Source organism: Schistocerca nitens, chromosome 1 (assembly GCF_023898315.1).
Source record: "Schistocerca nitens isolate TAMUIC-IGC-003100 chromosome 1, iqSchNite1.1, whole genome shotgun sequence".
Taxonomy (NCBI): domain Eukaryota; kingdom Metazoa; phylum Arthropoda; class Insecta; order Orthoptera; family Acrididae; genus Schistocerca; species Schistocerca nitens.
In genome coordinates, this window is record NC_064614.1 from 274086045 (window position 1) to 274110809 (window position 24765).

At 39.1% G+C, this 24765-nt stretch overlaps 1 protein-coding gene across 1 annotated transcript in view; it reads left to right on the top strand.

Moving 5' to 3' along the window:
• The window catches only part of LOC126243001 (uncharacterized), a 169812-nt gene that overhangs the window by 35804 nt on the left and 109243 nt on the right, over window positions 1-24765 (top strand). The window contains exons 4-5 of the mRNA XM_049948134.1: window positions 17050-17130; window positions 19642-19757. Of these exons, the coding sequence (XP_049804091.1) occupies window positions 17050-17130; window positions 19642-19757 (197 nt within the window). The remainder of the gene's footprint in view (window positions 1-17049; window positions 17131-19641; window positions 19758-24765) is intronic.

Consider the following 24765-nt stretch of genomic DNA (forward strand, 5'->3'; position numbering starts at 1 on the left):
CTCTCTGTCTCCAGTAGTTTGTGAGAAAATGTTCCCTATAGTAGGCATATATTAACATTGCGGGGATAGGTGATTCCGTATCCCCTTAACATCTTTATTATTCATTTTTCTACACTTATGCAAAGAATTCTGCTGAAACATTTGGCACGCACCTGCTGTCTCTGTGGGCAAAACTGCCTGTTTTTCTACAGGCAGGCAGAAATGCCAATCTGGCAAAATTGTTGTCAGGGACAAGTGTCCAAAGACAGGGCTCAGAAGTGGAATGAAAGAATTGGAGTAAGTTAAAAACAGATCAATAGTGAGGACCAAGCATTTGATAAAGGGACAGTTCTCAATGTGGAGGTCATGAGCACTGATCAGCAAGGAGATAATCAAACTACACAAGTCTCTGCTGTTGTATTTCATAGTATGTGCAACAATGTAATACAGGATATTGCTATGTACATGCTGTGCCTATGGATATTCGTTCTCGTATTGCTTTATGTTCATCAAAACAATATATACTGTTAGTGATAAAATTTTCTGAGGTGTTAGGCTTCATTCCTGTTCAAACTTCACAACTGCTCAACATTTCAATCCCTCTGCTGGGATCTTCCCCTGGCTGGTTGAACACAGTTGAAAGATAGTGTCATGTTTACTTATATGATATTTTCTCATGTGTTAAAAGAGCAAAAATGCCAAGCACATTTAAGACAAAAAATGAAATGAGCTGTAGTGGGTCACAAGAAGAATGGGACCAGGTTATGGATTTAAAGAACATACATGTGCTAGCTACAGAAAGTAGTAATTAGAGAAGAAAAGTAAGTGAAGCATTCCAAACATCGAAGAATGAGTACGACTTCAATAGCTACTATGCGTACAGGGTTTCTTCTGCATGTCTGCTTGCTATTAAGGTAATAAAATACCCAGCTATGGCCAGCGAGGCACACAAGCAGCTACCAGAAGAGAACTGAGGCTGCAGAACAGCAATAATATTTTTGATTCTCCCACTGTGTAACTATCTGCTTTCAGAGTTTATTCAATGATATGGTCCACCAACAAGAGCAGGAAGGTTTCTACACAGTAACTACACTTCTCCAAAAAAGTGCGGAAAAATTTCCAATTATAAGTGAATGCGATGTTGTGTTTCAACAGTGTTCAGCCATTCAGCAACACAAGTGAAATCCTGAGGAAGGTCGCAGCAGAGAGATCAAAATGTTAAGCAGTGAAGAGAAATATGACAGAGCCTAATGACTCAGAAGATTTGTCATCAGTGACAACAGACATGAAAATGGGCAGCATGTTAAAAATCTCTACAATCAATTCAGAGAAATTCTGATCTTACTGTTTTTACCCAAGCTATCAGAATATTCTGACATCTTGTTTTCGAATTAGGCACCCCTGTTATTTGAGTCATATTGTGGTGATTGGGGCATCCTCCTCACCAGGAAACACCAGTGTAATAAGGACCTAAGATTTCAGATACATAGGGTTATGGATTAACTGAAAAGTTCCTGTTGTTTGGCTCATATGCTACAAGATCTTTTCCCACACTTTTCTAAGTGAAATTCACATTGAGGTGGTTAGTCAACAATATAAAGTAAAGTTCCCCTCTGCTTTTGATACAAGCTGATCTCCAATGCTTTTAATTATTTTAGTTTATTTACTTGAAATTATCTTTTATTGAATAATCATATTCATAGCTAGGCTCATCACCTGTTTGGTATTCATTCATTCTGAAATTGTGTGCACACGCAATTACATAATTATAATCTGTAGAAAGGAATTTAGTCAGAAGTGCAATCAGACTTTTTTCACAAAATAACACATGTTCTGTTTCAGAAATACTAAGAAAATAGAAATGAAGCAAAATGGCAGTCAACAAAGATTTTTTTTTTAAACTAAAAATGTTAATGTTCATGAAAGACAGCCATATTTACATTTATTCAAAACATCATGATACTGATGGGGAGGGTAACTTTAAATCAGTAACATCACACACACTGAAATCAACTTTATTACCGTTTCAATAATATTGATCACTTCCATCGAGGATGACACCCAAGACACTACAACAGTGTAATCAGCTTCACAGTTAGCAAGAGTGAGCCAACACTGATGATGTTATTGGTTGCAATGACCAAAAACAATGATTATTTGTCATGTAATTTGTTGTCTATTATCTCATTAAGTATATTACATTGATTACTGTCATGTGATATTTCTATTTCAAAATACAATGCAAAAACAGACACTCGAATGCCCCCTTGAATTTTGCGAATAGAAAGGCTTACTTGTCTCATTCAGAAAATTCAACCATAGTGACAACATTATTCTAAAGCTCCCTTACTTAGGTGAAATTACATAGTCAAACAATTGGAAATCCAGGATGGAATGTAACAATATTATGAAAAGGATAGTTGCTACTCACCATATAGTAGAGATACTGAGCACACACACATGACCACAGTGTCTGGCATCTGGGACCAGACTACGAGCAGCAGCATATTATGGGAGAGGCAACCGGGTGGGGGTAAGGAGGAGGCTATGGCTGGGAGGGGGAGGGATAGCAGGGTAGGAGTGGGGGATGGTAAAATGCTGCTGGGAGTGTACAGGGATGAGGTGGAGAGCAGGGCACCTAGGTGCATTTGGTATGTTAGGTGGAGGGCAGGGCGGGGGGGTTAGTGGAAAAGGAGAGAAGTAAAAAGACTTGGTGCATTGGTGGAAAAGAGGGTTGTATAGCGCTGGAAGGGGCTAGATGGGTAAGGACAATGACTAACGGAGGTTGAGCCCCTGAGGGTTATGGGAACATAGGATATATTGCAGAGAGAGTTCCCACCTGCACAGTTCAGAAAAGCTTGTGCTGGTGGGAAGGATACAGGCGACACAGGCTGTGAAGCAGTCACTGAAATGAAGAAAGTCGTATTGGGCAGTGTGCTCAGCAACAGCATGGTCCAGTTGTTTCTTGGCCACACTTTATCGGTGGCCATTCTTGCAGACAGACAGTTTTGTGGGTTATCATGCCCATGTAGAATGCAGCACAGTGGTTGCAGCTTAGCTTGTAGATCACATAACTGGTTTCACAGGTAGCCATGCCCTTGGTGGGATAGAGGATGTTTGTGATCAGACTGGAGTAGGTGGTGGTGGGAGGATGTATGGGACAGGTCTTCCATCTAGGTCTATTAAGAGGAAATGAGCCTTGAGGTGAGGGGTTGGGCACAGGAGTTGTGTAGGGATGGATGAGGATATTGTGCAGGTTTGATGGGAGGCAGAATACCACTGTGGGAGGGGTGAGAAGGATAGTAGGTAGGACATTTCTCATTTCATGGCACAACGAGAGAGAGTCGAAACCCTGGCAAAGAATGTAATTCAGTTACTCCAGTCCTTGGTGGTACTGAGTCATGAGGGGAATGCTCCTCTGTGGACGGGCGGTGGGGCTTTGGGAGGTGTTGGGTGACTGGAAGGATAAGGCACAGGTGATAAAGCTATCTTTGAGGTGGAGGTCAACATCGAGGAAGGTGGTTTGGTGGGTTGAGTAGAACCAGATGGTATGATTGGGAGAAAAAGTGTTGAGATTCTAGATGAATTTGGATAGGGTGTTCGCACCCTTGATACAGATCACAAACATGTCATCAATGAATCTGACAGATGAGTGGTTTAGGATTCTGAGTGCTTAGGGAGGATTCCTTACATGGCCCATGAATAGGTTGGCATAGGATGGTGCCTTGTGGGTGCCCATAGCCGTACCCCAGATTTGTTTGTAGGTAATGCCTTCAAATGAGGAGTAATTGTGGGTGTGGATATAGTAGCTCATAGCGACTAGGAAGGTGATGGTTGGTTTAGAATCTGCCAGGCATTGGGAAAGGTAGTGTTCAATAGCAGTAAGGCCATTGGCATTAGCGATGTAAGTATAAGGGAGATGGCATTTGGCATCAACAGTGATGAGCAGGGCACCATGTAGTAAAGGAACAGTAATTGTGGAGTGTTGGTGGAGGAATTGGTTGGTATCTTTTATATAGGAGGGCAAGTTGCAGATAATAAGCTGAAGGTGTTCTCAGTGGGGGCAAAGTAACTGGACACAATGGGGTGTCCTGGGTGGTTGGGTTTATGGACTTTAGGAAGCATGTAGAAGGTAGGAGTGCTGGGAGTGATAGGGGTGAGGAGGGAGGCCACTGGGGAGAAGTTCTGAGATGGTCCTTAAGGATTTGAAGAGAGACTGGAGAGCCCACTGGATTTCTGGAATGGTGTCACTGTGACAAGGTTTGTAGGTGGTTGAATGTGACAGAGTCTTTCTGCCAGGTAACCCTTATGGTTCAAAATAACAGTGGTGGAAGCTTTGTCAGTAGGTAGGATTATAAGGTCAGGACCAGTTTTTAAATGATGGATTACAGATCTTTCTGCAGATTTAAGATTAGTTTGCATCAGGTTACCTTCCATTCAGACAGTGGATGCACTCAGTGACTGTATGTGACTTATAAATTATAAAGTGCAGCAATCAGTCATCCTTTTTAGATTTTATGACGCAAATCCAGATTTCGGCTAGGGTACTTAAGTGCATTGAAAATCGTGCATTGAGAATGGCTAGCTACTAGCCGAAATCTGGATTTGTATAATAAAATGTAAAAAGGATGACTGATTGCTGCACTCTGTAATTTATATATTAGTTTGCATGTCGAGGGATTTGGGGAATGATGGTGATGCAAGGTTCAAGGTTAAGAAATTCTGGAAAGTTAACAGGGGGTGATTTCGGGGCAGTGGGGATGGATCACAGTTGGATGGAGGAGTGGGCTGAGTCAGGCAGGGTCCAATATCAGTCTCTGGTTGAGTCTCATTGGCAGGATTGGTGGCAAAAAAGGGTTTCCACTGTAGGAACTGGGAGAAAGAGACAAAGTCCTTAACAAGTCCAGCATGATTGATTTTGGCATTGGGGCAAAAAGTGGGGCCTTTGGAAAGTACTTACATGTTTGTGGCGCTAAGGCTTTTGGAGGAATGGCTCATGACTGTTTTTGGGGCCTATTTAGGTTCTGGATTCTGTGTGGTGATGGGAGGGAGTTTTGAAGGGTGGGATAAATAATGTAGTAGGTCTGCGAGACAAGGTTTGTTAGCTATAAGTGGATGTGCTTGAGTTTTGGAGGTTGTTGTAGAGGTGGTGGACAGTGGTGGTCTAGGGCTGGAGTAGGAGGTGAACGGGTTGAGAGTTTTTTGAGGTGGCATTGTGCATGTGGCTCTAGTTTCCAGAGGACAAGAGTTTCGATGTGCGTTATGGAATCCAGGAACTTGGGACTACACAACAGGAGAATTTTACAGATGGGGAGAAGGTATTGCAAGGAGGTTTGGGCCTAATTGATAAGGTATTGCAGGACTATGTTGGCGACGGCTGAGGACTGGTGGAATCTGAACAGATGGAGATCATTGTGGAAGGAAGGGTGGTATCTGGAGAGGGGTAATTTGATGGTAACACTATTTGGAGGGGTTCCATGAGCCAAACAACAACACAGGAACAGTATGTCGGACTGTGTTCTGGCTATGAATAAGGAAGCTTTTCGGTATTGACTTGCATGGAAGGAGCAAGAATCCATGGTGGTGGAAAAACAAGTAAAAATATGTAAATAACGTAGAATTATGTCAGATAAAATTTGCAAAAATACACTCAATCATGTGGGAAAAATCAGGAAAAGGAATGAAATGGAAGAAATAAGGGCAAACAAGAAATCTCAGGAAGTAGGCCGATAGTGAAAAGTGAAAACCATTTGAAATTGGCATTAAATCACAATGAGACCAAAGAAAGAATAAAAATATTAGCAATATGGGTTGCAAGTCTGATGTGGATAAGTGTGAAGAAAGAGGATGGCAGATGTGACTATATTAGGTCACATTAGTAGGTGCGAACTGGAATAGTGAGGCGATTGAGCAGGGGGTGGGGAGGGATTGGTATGACGAGATACAAGTTCATGTGGCACAGGGAAGGTGCAGGAAATAACATCCGATAATATGCAAGGGCGATGCAGTGAGAGTGATCATAGTCCTTCAGCTTCTCATGGATTATTAGTTTATTTTAACTCCCAGATGTTTGACACTTTGAGTTGTCCTGTTATTAGATATTTCATTGTACCTTTATACATAATAATTGTGGGAGTGTCGTTTGTTTGTCTAAAGCTTGAAATTTAACTTGTACTCAGATTCTTTGTTGCTTTCCCATCTGAGTGTGGTACCACAGGAATCAGCAAAACTGCAGGAAAGGCTCCAGGTCCTTAGCTTTATTCTATATTGATGACATTTGATAATATAACATTTCAGTACATCAAAATATTCAAGTTTCAATGAAGGTATTAACCCTTTTTCCTGTTCAATTATTCACTAGTATACAGGGTGGTCCGTTGATCATGGCCGGGCCAAATATCTCACGAAATAAGCGTCAAATGAAAAAACCACAAAGAATGAAACTTGTCTAGCTTGAAGGGGGAAACCGGATAGCGCTATGGTTGGCCCACTAGATGGCACTGCCCTACGTCAAACGGATATCAACTGTGTTTTTTTAAATAGGAACCCCCATTTTTTATTGGATATTCATGTAGTACGTAAAGAAATATGAATGTTTTAGTTGGACCACTTTTTTTGCTTTGTGATAGATGGCGCTGTAATAGTCTCATTGTATGCTGCTCGATATCCTGGATGACATCATCCAAGTATCCGGACCGTTCGCCGGATAGGTATATTATTTAAGGAAACAGGAAGTGTTCAGCCACATGTGAAACGTCAACCATGACCTGCAACAAATGATGATGCCCAAGCAGGTGTTTTAGCTGCTGTCACAGCTAATCTGCACATCAGTAGCAGAGAAATTGCGCAAGAATCGGGAATCTCAAAAACGTCAGTCTTGAGAATGCTACATCAACATCGATTGCACCCGTACCATATTTCTATGCACCAGGAATTGCATGGCGATGACTTTGAACATCGTGTACAGTTCTGAAACTGGGCACAAGAGAAATTACGAGACAATGACAGATTTTTTGCACGCGTTCTATTTAGCGACGAAGCGTCATTTACCAACAGCAGTAACATAAACCGGCGTAATATGCACTATTGGGCAATGGAAAATCCATGATGGCTGCGACAAGTGGAACATCAGCGACCTTGGCAGGTTAATGTATGGTGCGGCATTATGGAAGGAAGGATAATTGGCCCCCGTTTTATGGATAGCAATTTAAATGGTGCAATGTACGCTGATTTCTTACGTAATGTTCTACTGATGTTACTACAAGATGTTATACTGCATGACAGAATGGCGATGTACTTCCAACATGATGGATGTCTGGCACATAGCTCGCATGCGGTTGAAGCGGTATTGAATAGCATATTTCATGACAGGTGGATTGGTCATCAAAGCACCATACCATGGGCCGCACATTCAGCGGATCTGACGTCCCCCGATTTCTTTCTGTGGGGAAAATTGAAGGATATTTGCTATCGTGATCCACCGACAATGTCTGACAACATGCGTCAGTGCATTGTCAATGCATGTGCAAACATTATGGAAGGCGAACTACTCGCTGTTAAGAGGAATGTCATTACACGTATTGCCAAATACATTGAGGTTGACAGACATCATTTTGAGTATTTATTGCATTATTGTGGTATTTACAGGCAATCACACTGTAACAGCATGCATTCTCAGAAATGATAGGTTCACAAAGGTACATGTATCACATTGGAACAACCGAAATAAAATGTTCAACCGTACCTACGTTCTGTATTTTAATTTAAAAAACCTACCTGTTACCAACTGTTCGTCTAAAAGTGTGAGCCATATGTTTGTGGCTATTACAGCACCATCTATCACAAAGTGAAAAAAGTGGTCCAACTAAAACATTCATATTTCTTTACATACTACACAAATATGTAATAAAAAATGGGGGTTCCTATTTAAAAAAAACACAGTTGATATGCATTTGACCTATGGCAGCGCCATCTAGTGGGCCAACCACAGCGCCATCCGGTTTCCCTCTTAAAGCTAGACAAGTTTCGTTCTTTGTAGTTTTTTTCTTTTGATGCTTGTTTCGTGAGATATTTGGCCCTGTCTCGATCAACGGACCACCCTATATACAAGTACAGGTATTACTAATGATATTGATGATTTTCTCTATATTTTTTCATACATTTTGAAAAGTTTGCTGAGTTTCCATTTGTTACAGTACACAGGAACCCTTTTCTTTTCCTCTGTGCACTGTAGGCAATGAAATTGTATTCTAGTTATTGTGAAACTTCACATATGTTATGTCAATACTGATTTCAATGTTTGCATTCAAATCAGTGAATACATGTACAATGACATTGATATAAACGTTTGTATTGTCGTGTTTTGAGTGCTGATGTGCTGGAGCTGGCATTGGTGAGATCAGCAGGCTCCGAGTCAAAGGTGGTGCTGTGGTCTGAAAGTAGGACCCTTGGATGAGAACAAGGCTCATGTTGCAGAGGCCAGGATATTGTCAGGTCACAGCAGGTCTCAAGATACATGATGCTAAAGAGCTGGTCAAGCAGCTCACCATACGACTGGCATGAAACATTTGTGCATTTGTGTCAGTACTGCAATATTTTAAAAAAATCATATTGGACGTAAAGATAATTTCATTAGTTCACATACATACGCTATGTGATCAAAAGTATCTGTACCCCTGGTTCAAAATGACTTACTAATCTTACAAATTTGTGGTGCCCTCCATCAGTAATGCTGGAATTCAAAGAGGTCTTGGCCACCCTTAGCCTAGATGACAGCTTCCACTCTCGCAGGCATACATCCATTCAGGTGCTGGAAGGTTTGTTGGTGAATGGCAGCCCATTCTTCACGGAGTGGTGCACTGAGGAGAGGTGTCAATGTTGGTCTGTGAGGCCTGGCACGAAGTCGGCGTTCCAAAACATCGCATATGTGTTCTATAGGATTCAGGTCAGGTCCATTACAGGGCTGTTATTGTCGTGTAACCCCTCTGCCACAGGCCATGCATTGTGAACAGGTGCTCAGTTATGTTGAAAGATGCAATCGCCATCCCCAAATTGCTCTTCAAAAGTGGGAAGCAAGGAGGTGCTTAAAACATCAATGTGAGCCTGTGCTGTGATAGTGCCACACAAAACAACAAGGGGTGCAGGACCACTCCATCAGAAACATGACCAAACCACAACACCACCACCTCCGAATTTTAATGTTGGCACTACACACGTTGGCAGATGACATTCACCGGGCATCCACCATACTCACACACTGCCATTGGATCGCCACATTGTGTACCGTGATTTGTCACTCCATACAATGTTTTTTCACTGTTCAATTGTCCAATGTTTATGCTCCTTACACCAAGCGAGGCATCATTTGGCATTTACCGGTATGATGTGTGGCTTATGAGCAGCTGCTCAACCATGAAATCCAAGTTTTCCCATCTTCTGCCTAACTGTTGTAGTACTTGCAGTGGATCCTGATGCAGTTTGGAATTCCTGTGTGATGGTCTGGATAGATGTCTGCCTATTACACATTATGACCCTCTTCAACTGTCGGCAGTCCCTGTCAGTCAACAGACGAGGTCGGCCTGTATGCTTTTGTGCTGTACGTGTCCCTTCACGTTTTCACTTCACTATCACATAGGAAACAGTGGACCTAGGGATTTTTAGGAGTGTGGAAATCTTGCTCACAGACGTGTGACACAAGTGATGCCAATCACCTGATAAAGTCAGGTGAGGCATACATCTTTGTGAATCTGGACACGTGAATGTGCACTTTAATCCGAATTATGCATTTCATTGTTATTTACTAAATTCCAATTTCTCAAAGTATTGTGATATCCTGTTTCATTTATGATGTAATGTAAGATCTCTTAATGCTATGCAAGATCTGTAAATGCTATATACATATGAATATATGGGCTTCCTACGTCATCGTAGTTGCACATGGGCACTAACACCTGTTTTCTGGTGTTGTCTGACAATTGCTGAAACGAATTCTGATAGGTCGCGGAAAAATATTGTGAATGGTGGTTTGAAAAGCGTTACTTTCAAAGTAAATTTAATTTTATGCAAGGTGAATTATGTTATGCACTAGAATGTCCTTTGAATTTCTTAAATCGCAGAACGTTTGACTCTCGCTTAAAGCTTAACACTTTGAAGACCAGACATTTATGTCATTATTTAAAATTTTACTGGCACATTTGCGTGTTGCATCTTAAAGTGTAACACAAGCAAAAAAGACAAATACTGTACTTGAAAGCTGCTTTTCTTGTAGTTTCACTATGTACATTAATTTAAACCATTAACTTTTCCTATTTGTGTGTTCACGCTTCTTAACAATGATGTTGCCATTGGCTGACAAAATGACGTGCCCTATGCTCTGAAGATCTGCTGTTATTGGATAGCGAGATCATGTGACATGAGTTATGAGTTATGACTGGCATACAAAAGCATTGCAATCTCAATTTCACAAACTTGCTGTGGTTGGTGAAACTCGAATATATACTTCCATGGAAGTCAGACCTTATGCAGGGTGACTTCCATTATAAATATAGACTGTGTATAACCATTTTTCTTACTTGAATTGATGTCCCCTGGAAAGAAGGGGAACTGGTTGTCTTTAGGCAGTACCTTAGCAGCTGTGAATCTAATCCTGACACCTTGATTTAACTTAGCATGGCCTGCCTTACTCTTTATAAGTGGTAAGACTATTTCTTCCCCACCTACATGTTATATATAATTTTCACGGGAGAAGTTGACCAAAGCATTCCTCTCCTGCAAAAAATCGATCCCCTTTGTAAAGCTCACTGATAATATCACAGAAGTTCTCTTGCAAGGAAGATTCATGTCAGCAAACACTCTGCTGCAGAGTGAAAATTTCATTCTGAAAACATCCACCACCAGGCTATTGCACAAACTTCATGGTTTCTTTAATTTTGGTCTGTGCAGTTTGTAATTTATTCCGAATTTCAGTTATGCTGTTAAGCCTGTCCACTGTTTCCTTTTGATCTTTAATTATGGATGAGAGCTTCTGATCTAGAGTATTTAAATCAGTGGACAAGTCTGTGCATAAATCATTTGACAAATCACTCTGCTCATCTTGTGCCTGTGCTCAAATCGCCCAACTTCTCAGTTAAGTCATTATACAAGTCTGTGCACAAACTGTGCATGTTCATATTTAGGTCACTGATAGCTTCTGATATTAATTGCTTTTCTGACAATTATGATGAAATAGCACTTTGTTTATTTTTCAGATTTTGTTATGTCATGACCAGATTCTGTTCAGTAAACAATCTAAAAAACATGACTGTTGCTACAATTCCACACTGACATGATTTAATATACAACTCGTGTGTTAACAAAGAGATAAGAAAAACAAATGCGGTAATTAAATTATTATATTCAAGATACGAAAAATGTTTAATTTTGGATATAGGCACATTAGATACGAGTATGCATACTAAACATGGACTGCATCTAAACTACAAGGGTAAGCATCTTCTGGGTGAACAATTAAGCAAATTGATTACAGAAAAGATCAAACTCAGTAGTTTAATATATGAAAACAGCTCATTTTTGACTGAAACTGAAATCCCTTTTTTAGTGTAAGTAGGCCTTCAGTGTGCACACATGAAGGTGAAAGTGAAAGACTTACTGACAGTACCAAGAAAGACGAAAAATGTAAAATAATGTTCCAGAATGTCCAGTATATTACTAACAAAATAAAACACGTTGATGAAATTCTAGGAGAGTAATCCACACATATAACTGTGAACGAACTTGTATGCAAGAATTAAGAGGCTCTTAGTTTTAAGCTAAACAATTACAAAATTGTGAATGCATATTACAAAAAGATACACAGGGCTGGTGGTATAGGTATTTATGTTAGAAATAACATTCATTGTGAAAACATAAAGTGCGTTGATCATCATGAAATGGAGATACCTTTGAAGTAGCAGTTAAGATGAAGGTAGACAACAGCAGCTTAATAGTTAGTGGCCAGTATAGATCACCAAATAGTGACGTAGAAGAATTCTTTTACCAATTAGAAGAACTTCCGGATAAACCCTACGAACAAAAAACAGATTATAATAATTAAGAGATGTGTGCTTAACATACAGCACAAAATATGCTCTTATCATCATACTTGACAGTATTCGAGACAGCTTGGCTGCAGTCCCACGTGAAACGGAAATCCATTGAGGTTCCAGCAAATGTGGAAGAATACACTGTGTAATGTTTACATGAGGTTTATTCTTATGATGAACAGATTAAAGTATGTAAGGCTTTCATAAAACATTTTAGTAAGGCATGGCAGAGAAGTAATTGATGAAACAACATTACAAATAAACTCAGTTAAAATGAGTAATTCATTTTTCCTAAGGAGCATAACAGAATATGAGCTCATGGAAGTAATATCAATACTCAAAATAACAACATCTAGTGGCTAGGATGACATATCATCCATATTACTTGTAGAATGCAAAAATTAATTAATAAAACCAATAACAAGTTTAATAAACAGTTCAGTTGGCTTAGGGGACCTCTCCTGAGCTTTTAAAAATTACTGAGATATGACCATTGTATAAAAAGTGTGCAATCACTGACATAAATAATTACAGGCCAATCTAATTGACCTTAACATTTGGCAAGCTGCTTGAAAGAATAATTCTAAACCAAATGGAATCCTTCTTCTGTAAATACAACATATTAAACAACTTGCAGTAAGGATTCGAAAAAGGTCAATCCACAATAACTGCAGTAGCAACTTTCTTTCCATGAACTGCAGAACAGACTGGATAAAGGAAACAAAGTTATTGGGACGTTTCTGGATTTGTCTCATTTGATTCTGTGAATTACGCAGTACATGCAATCGAAGTTGGAAAAGTTCTTATCTGTGAGATAGAATACAGTGAACTAAACTAAGTTGTAACAATGAAGGTAATACCCAAACAGTAAAATCAGCTTACAGAACTCGCATCTGTGGAGTTCCATTCTAATTTCTTGTATATATTAACAACATAATACAGCCACAAAATTCAAAACTAGTCTACTATGCTGATAATACATCATTTATTAGCTAGGGCTGAACTGAGCAGCTAGCATTCCAAAGCAATAAAGAGAACTTTGAAATGATCACAGAATATCTAGGGAATAAACATACTCTGAATAATGACAAGACTGTGGTAATAAAGTTCTTGTTAAATTCTAATATCGTATTGAATCACTTCCTGCAGTTGAACGTAGGTTTTTAGCCAGCTTGACTGATGAATATCTCACATGGAAAGCGCATATCAGCTGCATCTGTAAAAAAGGTTACCAGTAATATTTATTTATTAAAACGTCATGTGAATATAAAAACCCCTTCCCCCATCCATAAACAGTGTACTACGTTTAATCCATTCACATTTGCAGTATGGGATTGATTTGGGATGGGGCAACCACAGTCTATATGGATCAGATTGTCAGGCTTCAAAAGAGAGCTTTGTTTGTAAAAGGAAATGATGAAATAAGTGTAATGAACAGACACATCCATAACTACAGTACACCAACCAGATGTGACTATCAGATGACACATGACTAATAAAAGAGCTACAGATCACAGTCCATTTGAAACTGATAGACAATTCTATAATAAGTTGCCAATTAATATAAAGGAACTCCATGACATTCTTTTCAAGGGCAACTTGAAATAGTTGTTAATTGAATGATGTTTATACTCACTTAAAGAATTCTGAGCTGCAATAGAGATAGTTCTACTTTTATGTACTGCAGTATATCACTGGTAGTAAATGCTTGTATAAGAGTATATAATTTGCTACTTGAGGTAGGTATTAATTATGTATATGACATGATGTCATTGTTCTAAATGAACATAAAAGACGATGTCCAAGACCAATAAATATTATTATTATTATTATTGTTATTATCAATATTATTATTATTACTATATCAAACAAATAAATTGGAATCCACACTAGCGTGTTGTCAGCAATTATCTTGGGAAAAACTGCTCCCTGGAGTTTTTTATGGGTTGACTTCATATATTGAGAATACTGTTACATAACCCATCAGTACATTTTCCTCCTCGATATCAGTTGAGTTTAAATAAAATTCATCATTTCCTGCTAACAACTGACATTTTGTGGTTCACTACTACTACTAATAATAATAATAATAATAGTAATAATAATAAACACAGTTCCACAGTTTTTAAGGTCTGGGCTTAATACTGATACAGACTCTATGAAGCATAATCATGCCAGCTTAATAATTGGATGGTTCCTACCTTTTTTGAAAAATGGTTGTTTCCATATTTTTTGCAATTTACCTCCAGTATATTATATGGATATTTTTCCTCTGTAGCTTTCTTACTTCCTCAATTCTGCGACTCGTCTCATTCATCCACAGTAGTTTCAAACATGTAACATAGAAATAAAGTACAATTCATACATTTACAATGTATCGATAGAACACTTTTATCTACTCACTTAAATGTTCATTCAGCAGTGTCCTGTCACTGGTAGCCAGTTGAAGTGCTAGCGACATGATTTAGTTCTTTTTTAATTAGTATAAATAATGGTAAGTCTCTGAAGATATGTGGGGAGTATGGGAGATCAAATGGCTGCTGTTATTAGATTCAGCTGTAACACTACTAATTCTCATTAATGTCTTGTAAATTAACATCCACAGAAGTTATCGCTTTACCTGGCCTCTTCTTAGTAGTAGCAGTTTAGGAATCTTCTTCTGTGGCCTTCCTCCTACTAGATAAATAAATATCTTCTGACACGTCACATCGATAAGGAATCATCTTTGTAATATAAAATTTTTGTAGTAGGAATCTTAATAGACAAATGATTTTCCTCCTAGGAAATAAAACCCTACTCCAAACTTGTAATAAAGACAGTACTGAATACTTTTTGACAGAAGTTTATACTTTTTTTCAAAAAAGATGTATCATATGCATAAAACATCCTACTATGGAGGTGTCCAAAACAAAGGAAGTGAAAAGTTAACAAATGAACATTAAAAAATTGAAATTAGTGAGATAACACATACATTTATCTTCCTGTAAATCATGAGGTAGGGGTAGGTAGGTAGATAAATAGATAGATAGATAGAGAGAGAGAGAGGAAAAAAAATATTTTACAGTCTTTCAGGTATCCCAATTTAGGTACACTATAGACGTCTGCTTCACTATGTGAGCATACTTTTAATAAAGGATTTGACTAACATTAGGAAGGAAAGGGGCTGAAGTCCTTGTCCATCTGTACAGTTAAGATTTTTCATGATTTCCCCAATTCATTTAATGTGGATGCCAATAGGTTGGTTTCCTTCCCCATAATTGCGTTATCCAATACCCAAGCTTGTGCTCCTTCTCTTCTGACCTCATTATTGATGGAAGTTCAAACCATAATATGCTTTGTTTGTTCCTTTAATGGGAATGAGCTGAAATTTACATGTTTTTCTAATGACCTGTGGTAAATTCTAGAAGAGAGAAGATATTTAATGTAGAATTTAATGTGTACTCGCATCCCACCTTTTACATAAATGATTTGAGTTGCTGGTAAAGCACCAGGCTAATAATTTTGGGCCACATTTGATGTCAATTTATTATGCCATCAAACACACCACTTCCCTTGGTGTCCAGCCTATCTTGCTGGTATGTACTGCATTTGAAATTTAATAATTTGTTACTATTTATTTCTCATTTTCATAACATTTCTGTTCCAAGTTCTATGTGCTCTGTACTATTATTAATAAAAGGAGTAATTTGGGACCTTACTGTAATCATATCCACAGTGTACTAGTAAGCGTATATTTTCTTTTCTTGAGCTGCAGAAAGACATCTCACTCAAGACCACCTTGTTCCAAACCATATGTTTGACACAGACTTCTTAGAAACTATCCACAACAAATACTGTCGACCCTCTAGCAGCTCTGTGCTTTATGCAGCCCATCATGCCAACAGGGGTACTTTCTAATGTAAAGAGTGCTCACAGGGTCACCATATATAGTCTGGTTTGCGGGGCTCCAAACCAAAAGACCACAGTTATTCCCAGGGCCAATGCTACAAAGCATGAGCCCTGCTCTCAACATGGTAGTGAGGGTAGTCATCTTCACCACTTGGGCAAGCTACCAAATGAGACAGAGGATGGTGTCAGAAGCCACGTGTCAGGTTTCACTGATGCTGACATGAACCACAGTTTACAAATTGCTGCTCCCGGTACATTCAGTAAGTGCTAGCAAAGGTACCTCCAAATCTTTGATTACCCCCCCCCCCCCCCTCCCCCACTCACAACAAAGACATGATCAGCTCCATATTTTGCAGAATTAGACAAAAATTCCTTTTCTGAATAGCTTAATTCTTATTGGGTCAAGCATATAGTTGGGAACAGAGCTGTCTTGAATAATAAATACCTTATCTGCTATTCTGCCAACCTTATTACTTTAATTTAGGATTCATACCTTTAGTCCTATTAGTCCTATTTAGTCTCAACATTTTTGTGAAATATTTGTTTATTGTGACAAGTGTTATATGTTTTGCGTTATGAGATGTTGCTTGTAATGTTTTTATTTATTATTAACGTATTTTGTAGTAGTCAATGGTGCAATCCTTTTCATTGATATCCATTAGCATGTGGATGGCTAGAGCTTGCAAATAATACAGCTCACTGAATCACCCTGTCATCATTATTGATGCAAAATTTACATCATATTATTGTCTGTTTGTTTTCATACTGCTCAAATTCAAGGTATTGTTGCCACGATAACTGTCATTTTCAATTCAGGCAACCCAATTGAATTGTAGAGACATTCCACCTTATGCAAGACACCATTTGTTTAGTTTTTATGTATCCTACATTTTTTGTGCTAACATGCAATAAAGAAAAACTAAACAAATGGTGTCTTGCACAAATCAGAGTGTCCCTCCATTTTTTTTTCTCAGCAAACATGAAAAGAAGAGAACCAACATCCAAAGATGATTAAAACAATTGCACGTAGTATTTTAATAGTTAGTATTTAGTATCAGATCCCTTACAAATGGAGAATAATAGAACTTTCTGTTTCTTACAGGTGGCTTTTATTGAAAACAGACAAGATATAGAAACTTATCTTAATGAAAAGGAACTGAAGAGAGTTGAATCACTTAGAAAGGTAGGTAAAGGTTTCACAATACACTGTATTGACAAGGTTGTTATAACATTTACTTCATTTGAATCATCTTGTACACTGGAATGGGACATCTCATATTGTAGGATAGAAGACACTGCCCCACCCCTGACCTCTCCTCCCTCCCACTCCTTTCATGCCGATCCTATAGAATGGGCAGTTAATTGAGGTTTTATTGTGATAGAAATGTAGAAACATTTCACTCATTGTTATCTTTACAGAAAGTTTAATGATTACTTTTGTGGCATAAATATATTAGGTATTCATCAAATTATGGAACTTAAAAAACATGCTATCAGATCTCTCTCTCTCTCTCTCTCTCTCTCTCTCTCTCTCTCTCTCTCTCTCTCAATATTTACAATTTTTGCAGAATCCTGTATGTATTCAGTTGATGCATAAGAACACTGTGTGGCCACATAGGTAACTTACCAGTGCACACTTTGTAAGAAAGTACTCTTGATACATTCTACTTTGTCTGTTGATTCACAGATGCTGCTTTTAGCCTGCGGTCAGTAAATTAACATTCAAAGAACTGTATACAGATTTCCCAATGTGAACATGGGGCACTAACTTTTAAAGAAAACTAGTTTCAAAAATTCCATACAATAATTGATAAATCTGACTCAGTCCATGAAATCTATTGTTCATAGTGATTAAATGTTCAGTAATCAGTGCTGATAATAACTGGTATGTGGGTATGTACATGCAGTTGGTGTAAAATGAACATTTATGTATGTCAGACATAATATGAATAAGAAAGAAAGTGAAGCAAACAGTGAATTCCAAATTGGTTATATGGTAGAATAGCTGGATGGCAGAGAAAAGTATACATGTCTTTGAAAAGAATAAAAAAAATTTACTAGGTTCATATACACTGATGGAAAAAAAATCAACACCAAGAAGGAGTTGTGCTACATAAAAGTTGGTATGCATATTTCTGTATCTGAAAGATGATGTCTATTCATATTTCACACCAGTCACATAAGAGTAGACCAGTAGCACCACTATGAGGATGCAAATCAGGCTTGCTTTAAATACATGCTGTAACAGTTAGTGATAATTACTTTTGAGATTGGATGTGGTGAGTTGATATTAGTCTAGAATGCCTTCAAGGTGACAAACACGTCATTATCAACACCTCACTGAGTTTGAACAAGGTCATGTAAGCTGGATGTTCCTTCTGCAATATTGCAGAAAGACTGTACATGATTACAGGTGGTGGTGGTGGTCATGAGAATATACGGTCACAAGAAGACTGAGCCCCAAACGGCCACATGGCACTACAGAGAGGGAAGACCCTTTGTTTGGTGTATGGATCATGGCACATCATACTGCATCTGCAGCAGCAATCTGAGCGGCACTTGGCACCACAGTGACACACCGAACTTTTACAAATCGGTTACTTCAAGAACAGCTCTGAACCGGACACCCTGTGGTGTGCATTCCACTAATCCCAAACCACAACCATTTGTGGCTTCAGTGGTGTCAAGTGAGAGCTCATTGGAGGGCAGTGTGTAGGTATGAAAGCTGATTCTGCCAGCGATAGTTGTGTGTTGGTTTGAGGGAGGCCAGTTGAGGGCCTGCAACCAACCTATCTGTGTTCTAGACACACTGGTCCTATACCTGGAATTATGGTCTGGGGTGTGATTTCTTATGACAACAGAACCACTCTTGTGATTATCCCATGCACCCTGACTGCAAAACTGTACATCTGTCTAGTGATTTGACATGAACAGCATTCCAGGGGGTGTTTCCCAACAGAATAAAGCTCATCCACATACTGCTGTGTACAGTGATGTACAGAGTGTAGACATGTTGCCTTGGCCTGCTCGATCACCAGATGTGTCTCTAATTGAGCACACATGGGACATCATCGGACAACAACTCCAGCACCATCCACATACAGCATTAACCATCCCTGTATTGACTGACCAAGTGCAACAGATATGGAACTCCCGTCCCACAAACTGACATCCAGCACCTGTACAACACCATGCACGTGCATTTGAATGCTTGCATTCAACATTCTGGCAGTTACACTAGTGATTAATGTACCAGCATTTCACATTTGAAATGGCTTATTTCGCACTTACATTAACTAATGATCTTGAAATGTTAATCACTTGAATATGTCACCAGACAAAAAGTATTCCTAAAATTTCATTATTTTTTGGTATTGTGATTTTTTCATCAGTCTATCATTCTTCTTGTTGCAAGACAAAATGTTATTGTTATCTCTTGTATGCATACTACATCAATATCCTAATTGATATCGAGTGATCATGTAAGATATCTAACCATAGGCAAAGATTGGAAAAGAATTTAAAGAATGAGACAGAGTACAAATTTTAATAGACAGGCTTGTACCATTGGAATTTGGTACTGCTTTTTCCAATAAACACTAGACTTCACAATCTTTAATTTTTAATTTGAGCTCTGTATTTGTTTGATTTAGATCTTAATAGCACGTTTTCGTTGTTGTCTTGGCTTCCATAGGCTAAGGAAAATAATGAATTGCTGGAGTGTGGTTGTTGCTACGATAATGAAGTTTTAGCAGAGGACGTTGTCACCTGTGCTGAAGGTGATATATTTTGCAAAACCTGCTTGCAGAAGTAAGTACTGACTGAACTGTATTACAAAGTATGTTATAAAATATGTATGTCTTTGTGTAACTCTCTCCGAATATCGCTGCAGCTCCCTTCTTCCTCTTTTGCCTTATTTTTTCCCCATTACTCTATACCAACACTCCTTCCCTTTCTTCCTGCATCCCATCTTTTTTTCATCACAGCTTCTCACTGTCTACACCATGCGCTCTCCCCTCCACCTTCCTCTCTATGCCACATTGCTCTTCTCCTCCACCTCTCTTGCTCTACGCTTTTTTCTCTCCCCCTCCACTTCCCTCTCTACATCATTCCCTCTTGCCCTTTCTGTCTTCATCAATCACTTTTCTTCAATTTTGTCACCATTTCCTCCCTCCTTTAAGCACCTAAACTCATATCCTCTCAAAACATTTTTTCTATCATTCCCCAGTTTCCTCTTACTCCCATAACATATCCCCTCCCTATAATTTCTCTTTGTTCACTATTGTATTTGTTTGTCTCTCCTTTGTCATCTCTTCCTTGTCAAATGATATCTTTTCTGGAAGTTGATCTTTATCTATTCCCTCCTTTTATTATCTATCTCTCCTATGACTGTTGTTCTCCCTCCCAAGCCCAGTGAGAGAGAAGGGTGAAGGGGGAATCTGGTGCTCTATCTCAGGGCCTGTACTGCTGAAGGGGGTCCAGACATCATGAAATGAGCTCATATGACACATGTGTAAGTTTCAGTTTATGGTGAGAAGAATTCTGTCTTTTCTGTTAGAAAGTGTTAAGGAAAGGTCACACCAGGCACTTTATTATGGAATGTGGATTTCCTTTGGTTGTCTCATTCTCCCTTCCATATTATTGAGCTCCTGTTGAAAGTTAGATGAAGAAAAGCTATTATTTTTGTGCTGTGCTGACTTCCTTTAACACCGTATCAGTAAGATTGTTTTCAAGATGGCTGTGGGGCATATTCTTCTCATTCAGGTAATCAGTATCTCATTCCTAATCTTTTTATGTGATCGACAATATTGGAACATGGAGCTTTTTGGAGCATTTTTGGTTACACAGAACACCTTGTGTGGTACTGTGTGTACTGCCATGCACCTCAGTGATCACTATCGCAATAGCTTTTTTATTTATCTAATTAGAAGTGAATGTTTTTGCCTTGAGCAAATATTCAAATTTCGAATTAGGCTCATCCCACTGACCTCATTCTGTTAAATCTAGAACTAATGGTCACTCATATTTTTCAAGGATGGCGGTGCCTGACTGGAGCTAGTGAGTATTGTGTTAAACAAAAAGGAATGTGTTACAACTCACATGAAAGCTTTGATTCATTACCAGTTTTAGTTTTTGTACAGAATAATCTTCAGATTCCACTTCATTACATTTAATGATATATCAAGAAGGATCAAGAGAAAACTGCTGCAGTCATATATGTTGTTGTTGTTGTTGTGGTCTTCAGTCCTGAGACTGGTTTGATGCAGCTCTCCATGCTACTCTATCCTGTGCAAGCTTCTTCATATCCCAGTACCTACTGCAACCTACATCCTTCTGAATCTGCTTAGTGTATTCATCTCTTGGTCTACCTCTACGATTTTTACCCTCCACACTGCCCTCAAATGCTAAATTTGTGACCCCTTGATGCCTCAAAACATGTCCTACCAACCGATCCCTTCTTCTAGTCAAGTTGTGCCACAAACTTCTCTTCTCCCCAATCCTATTCAACACCTCCTCATTAGTTATGTGATCTACCCATCTAATCTTCAGCATTCTTTTGTAGCACCACATTTCGAAAGCTTCTATTCTCTTCTTGTCCAAACTAGTTATTGTCCATGTTTCACTTCCATACATGGCTACACTCCATACAAATACTTTCAGAAACAACTTCCTGACACTTAAATCTATACTCGACGTTAACAAATTTCTCTTCATCAGAAACGATTTCCTTGCCATTGCCAGTCTACATTTTATATCCTCTCTACTTTGACCATCATCAGTTATTTTACTCCCTAAATAGCAAAACTCCTTTACTACTTTAAGTGTATCATTTCCTAATCTAATTCCCTCAGCATCACCCGATTTAATTTGACTGCATTCCATTATCCTCGTTTTGCTTTTGTTGATGTTCATCTTATATCCTCCTTTCAAGACACTGTCCATTCCGTTCAACTGCTCTTCCAAGTCCTTTGCTGTCTCTGATAGAATTACAATGTCATCGGTGAACCTCAAAGTTTTTATTTCTTCTCCATGAATTTTAATACCTACTCTGAATTTTTCTTTTGTTTCCTTTACTGCTTGCTCAATATACAGATTGAATAACATCGGGGAGAGGCTACAACCCTGTCTCACTCCCTTCCCAACCACTGCTTCCCTTTCATGTCCCTCGACTCTTATAACTGCCATCTGGTTTCTGTACAAATTGTAAATAGCCTTTCGCTCCCTGTATTTTACCCCTACCACCTTCAGAATTTGAAAGAGAGTATTCCAGTTAACATTGTCAAAAGCTTTCTCTAAGTCTACAAATGCTAGAAATATAGGTTTGCCTTTTCTTAATCTTTCTTCTAAGATAAGTCGTAAGGTTAGTATTGCCTCACGTGTTCCAACATTTCTACGGAATCCAAACTGATCTTCCCTGAGGTCGGCTTCTACCAGTTTTTCCATTCGTCTGTAAAGAATTCGCGTTAGTATTTTGCAGCTGTGACTTATTAAACTGATTGTTCGGTAATTTTCACGTCTGTCAACACCTGCTTTCTTTGGGATTGGAATTATTATATTCTTCTTGAAGTCTGAGGGTATTTCGCCTGTCTCATACATCTTGCTCACCAGATGGTAGAGTTTTGTCATGACTGGCTCTCCCAAGGCCGTCAGTAGTTCTAATGGAATGTTGTCTACTCCCGGGGCCTTGTTTTGACTCAGGTCTTTCAGTGCTCTGTCAAACTCTTCACGCAGTAACTTATCTCCCATTTCATCTTCATCTACATGCTCTTCCATTTCCATGATATTGTCCTCAAGTACATCGCCCTTGTATAAACCCTCTATATACTCCTTCCACCTTTCTGCCTTCCCTTCTTTGCTTAGAACTGAGTTTCCATCTGAGTTCTTGATATTCATACAAGTGGTTCTCTTCTCTCTAAAGGTCTCTTTAATTTTCCTGTAGGCAGTATCTATCTTACCCCTAGTGAGACAAGCCTCTACATCCTTACATTTGTCCTCTAGCCATCCCTGCTTAGCCATTTTGCACTTCCTGTCGATCTCATTTTTGAGACGTTTGTATTCCTTTTTGCCTGCTTCATTTACTGCATTTTTATATTTTCTCCTTTCATCAATTAAATTCAATATTTCTTCTGTTACCCAAGGATTTCTATTAGCCCTCGTCTTTTTACCTACTTGATCCTCTGCTGCCTTCACTACTTCATCCCTCAAAGCTACCCATTCTTCTTCTACTGTATTTCTTTCCCCCATTCCTGTCAATTGTTCCCTTATGCTCTCCCTGAAACTGTCTACAACCTCTGGTTCTTTCGGTTTATCCAGGTCCCAACTCCTTAAATTCCCACCTTTTTGCAGTTTCTTCAGTTTCAATCTGCAGTTCATAACCAATAGATTGTGGTCAGAATCCACATCTGCCCCTGGAAATGACTTACAATTTAAAACCTGGTTCCTAAATCTCTGTCTTACCATTATGTAATCTATCTGATACCTTTTAATATCTCCAGGATTCTTCCAGGTATACAACCTTCTTTTATGATTCTTGAACCAAGTGTTAGCTATGATTAAGTCATGCTCTGTGCAAAATTCTACAAGGCGGCTTCCTCTTTCATTTCTTCCCCCCCAATCCATGTTCTCCTACTATGTTTCCTTCTCTCCCTTTTCCTACTGACGAATTCCAGTCACCCATGACTATTAAGTTTTCGTCTCCCTTCACTACCTGAATAATTTGTTTTATCTCGTCATACATTTCATCTATTTCTTCATCATCTGCAGAGCTAGTTGGCATATAAACTTGTACTACTGTAGTAGGCATGGGCTTTGTGTCTATCTTGGCCACAATAATGCGTTCACTATGCTGTTTGTAGTAGCTAACCCGCACTCCTATTTTTTTATTCATTATTAAACCTACTCCTGCATTACCCCTATTTGATTTTGTATTTATAACCCTGTATTCACCTGACCAAAAGTCTTGTTCCTCCTGCCACCGAACTTCACTAATTCCCACTATATCTAACTTTAACCTATCCATTTCCCTTTTTAAATTTTCTAACCTACCTGCCCGATTAAGGGATCTGACATTCCACGCTCCGATCCGTAGAACGCCAGTTTTCTTTCTCCTGATAACGACGTCCTCTTGAGTAGTCCCCGCCCGGAGATCTGAATGGGGGACTATTTTACCTCCGGAATATTTTACCCAAGAGGACGCCATCATCATTTAATCATACAGTAGGGCTGCATGTCCTCAGGAAAAATTACGGTTGTAGTTTCCCCTTGCTTTCAGCTGTTCGCAGTACCAGCGCAGCAAGGCCGTTTTGGTTAATGTTACAAGGCCAGATCAGTCCATCATCCAGACTGTTGCCCCTGCAACTACTGAAAAGGCTGCTGCCCCTCTTCAGGAACCACATGTTTGTCTGGCCTCTCAACAGATACCCCTCCGTTGTGGTTGCACCTGTTGCATCTGTATCGCTGAGGCACGCAAGCTTCCCCACCAACGGCAAGGTCCATGGTTCATGGGGGGGGGGGGGGGGGGGGTTCATATATGTATATGTACAGTGTGTTTTAAAAATGACCGGTATATTTGAAACGGCAATAAAAACTAAACGAGCAGCAATAGAAATACACCGTTTGTTGCAATATGCTTGGGACAACAGTACATTTGCAGGCAGACAAACTTTCGAAATTACAGTAGTTACAATTTTCAACAACAGATGGCGCTGCGGTCTGGGAAACTATAGTACGATATTTCCCACATATCCACCATGCGTAGCAATAATATGGCGTAGTCTCTGAATGAAATTACCCGAAACCTTTGACAACATGTCTGGCG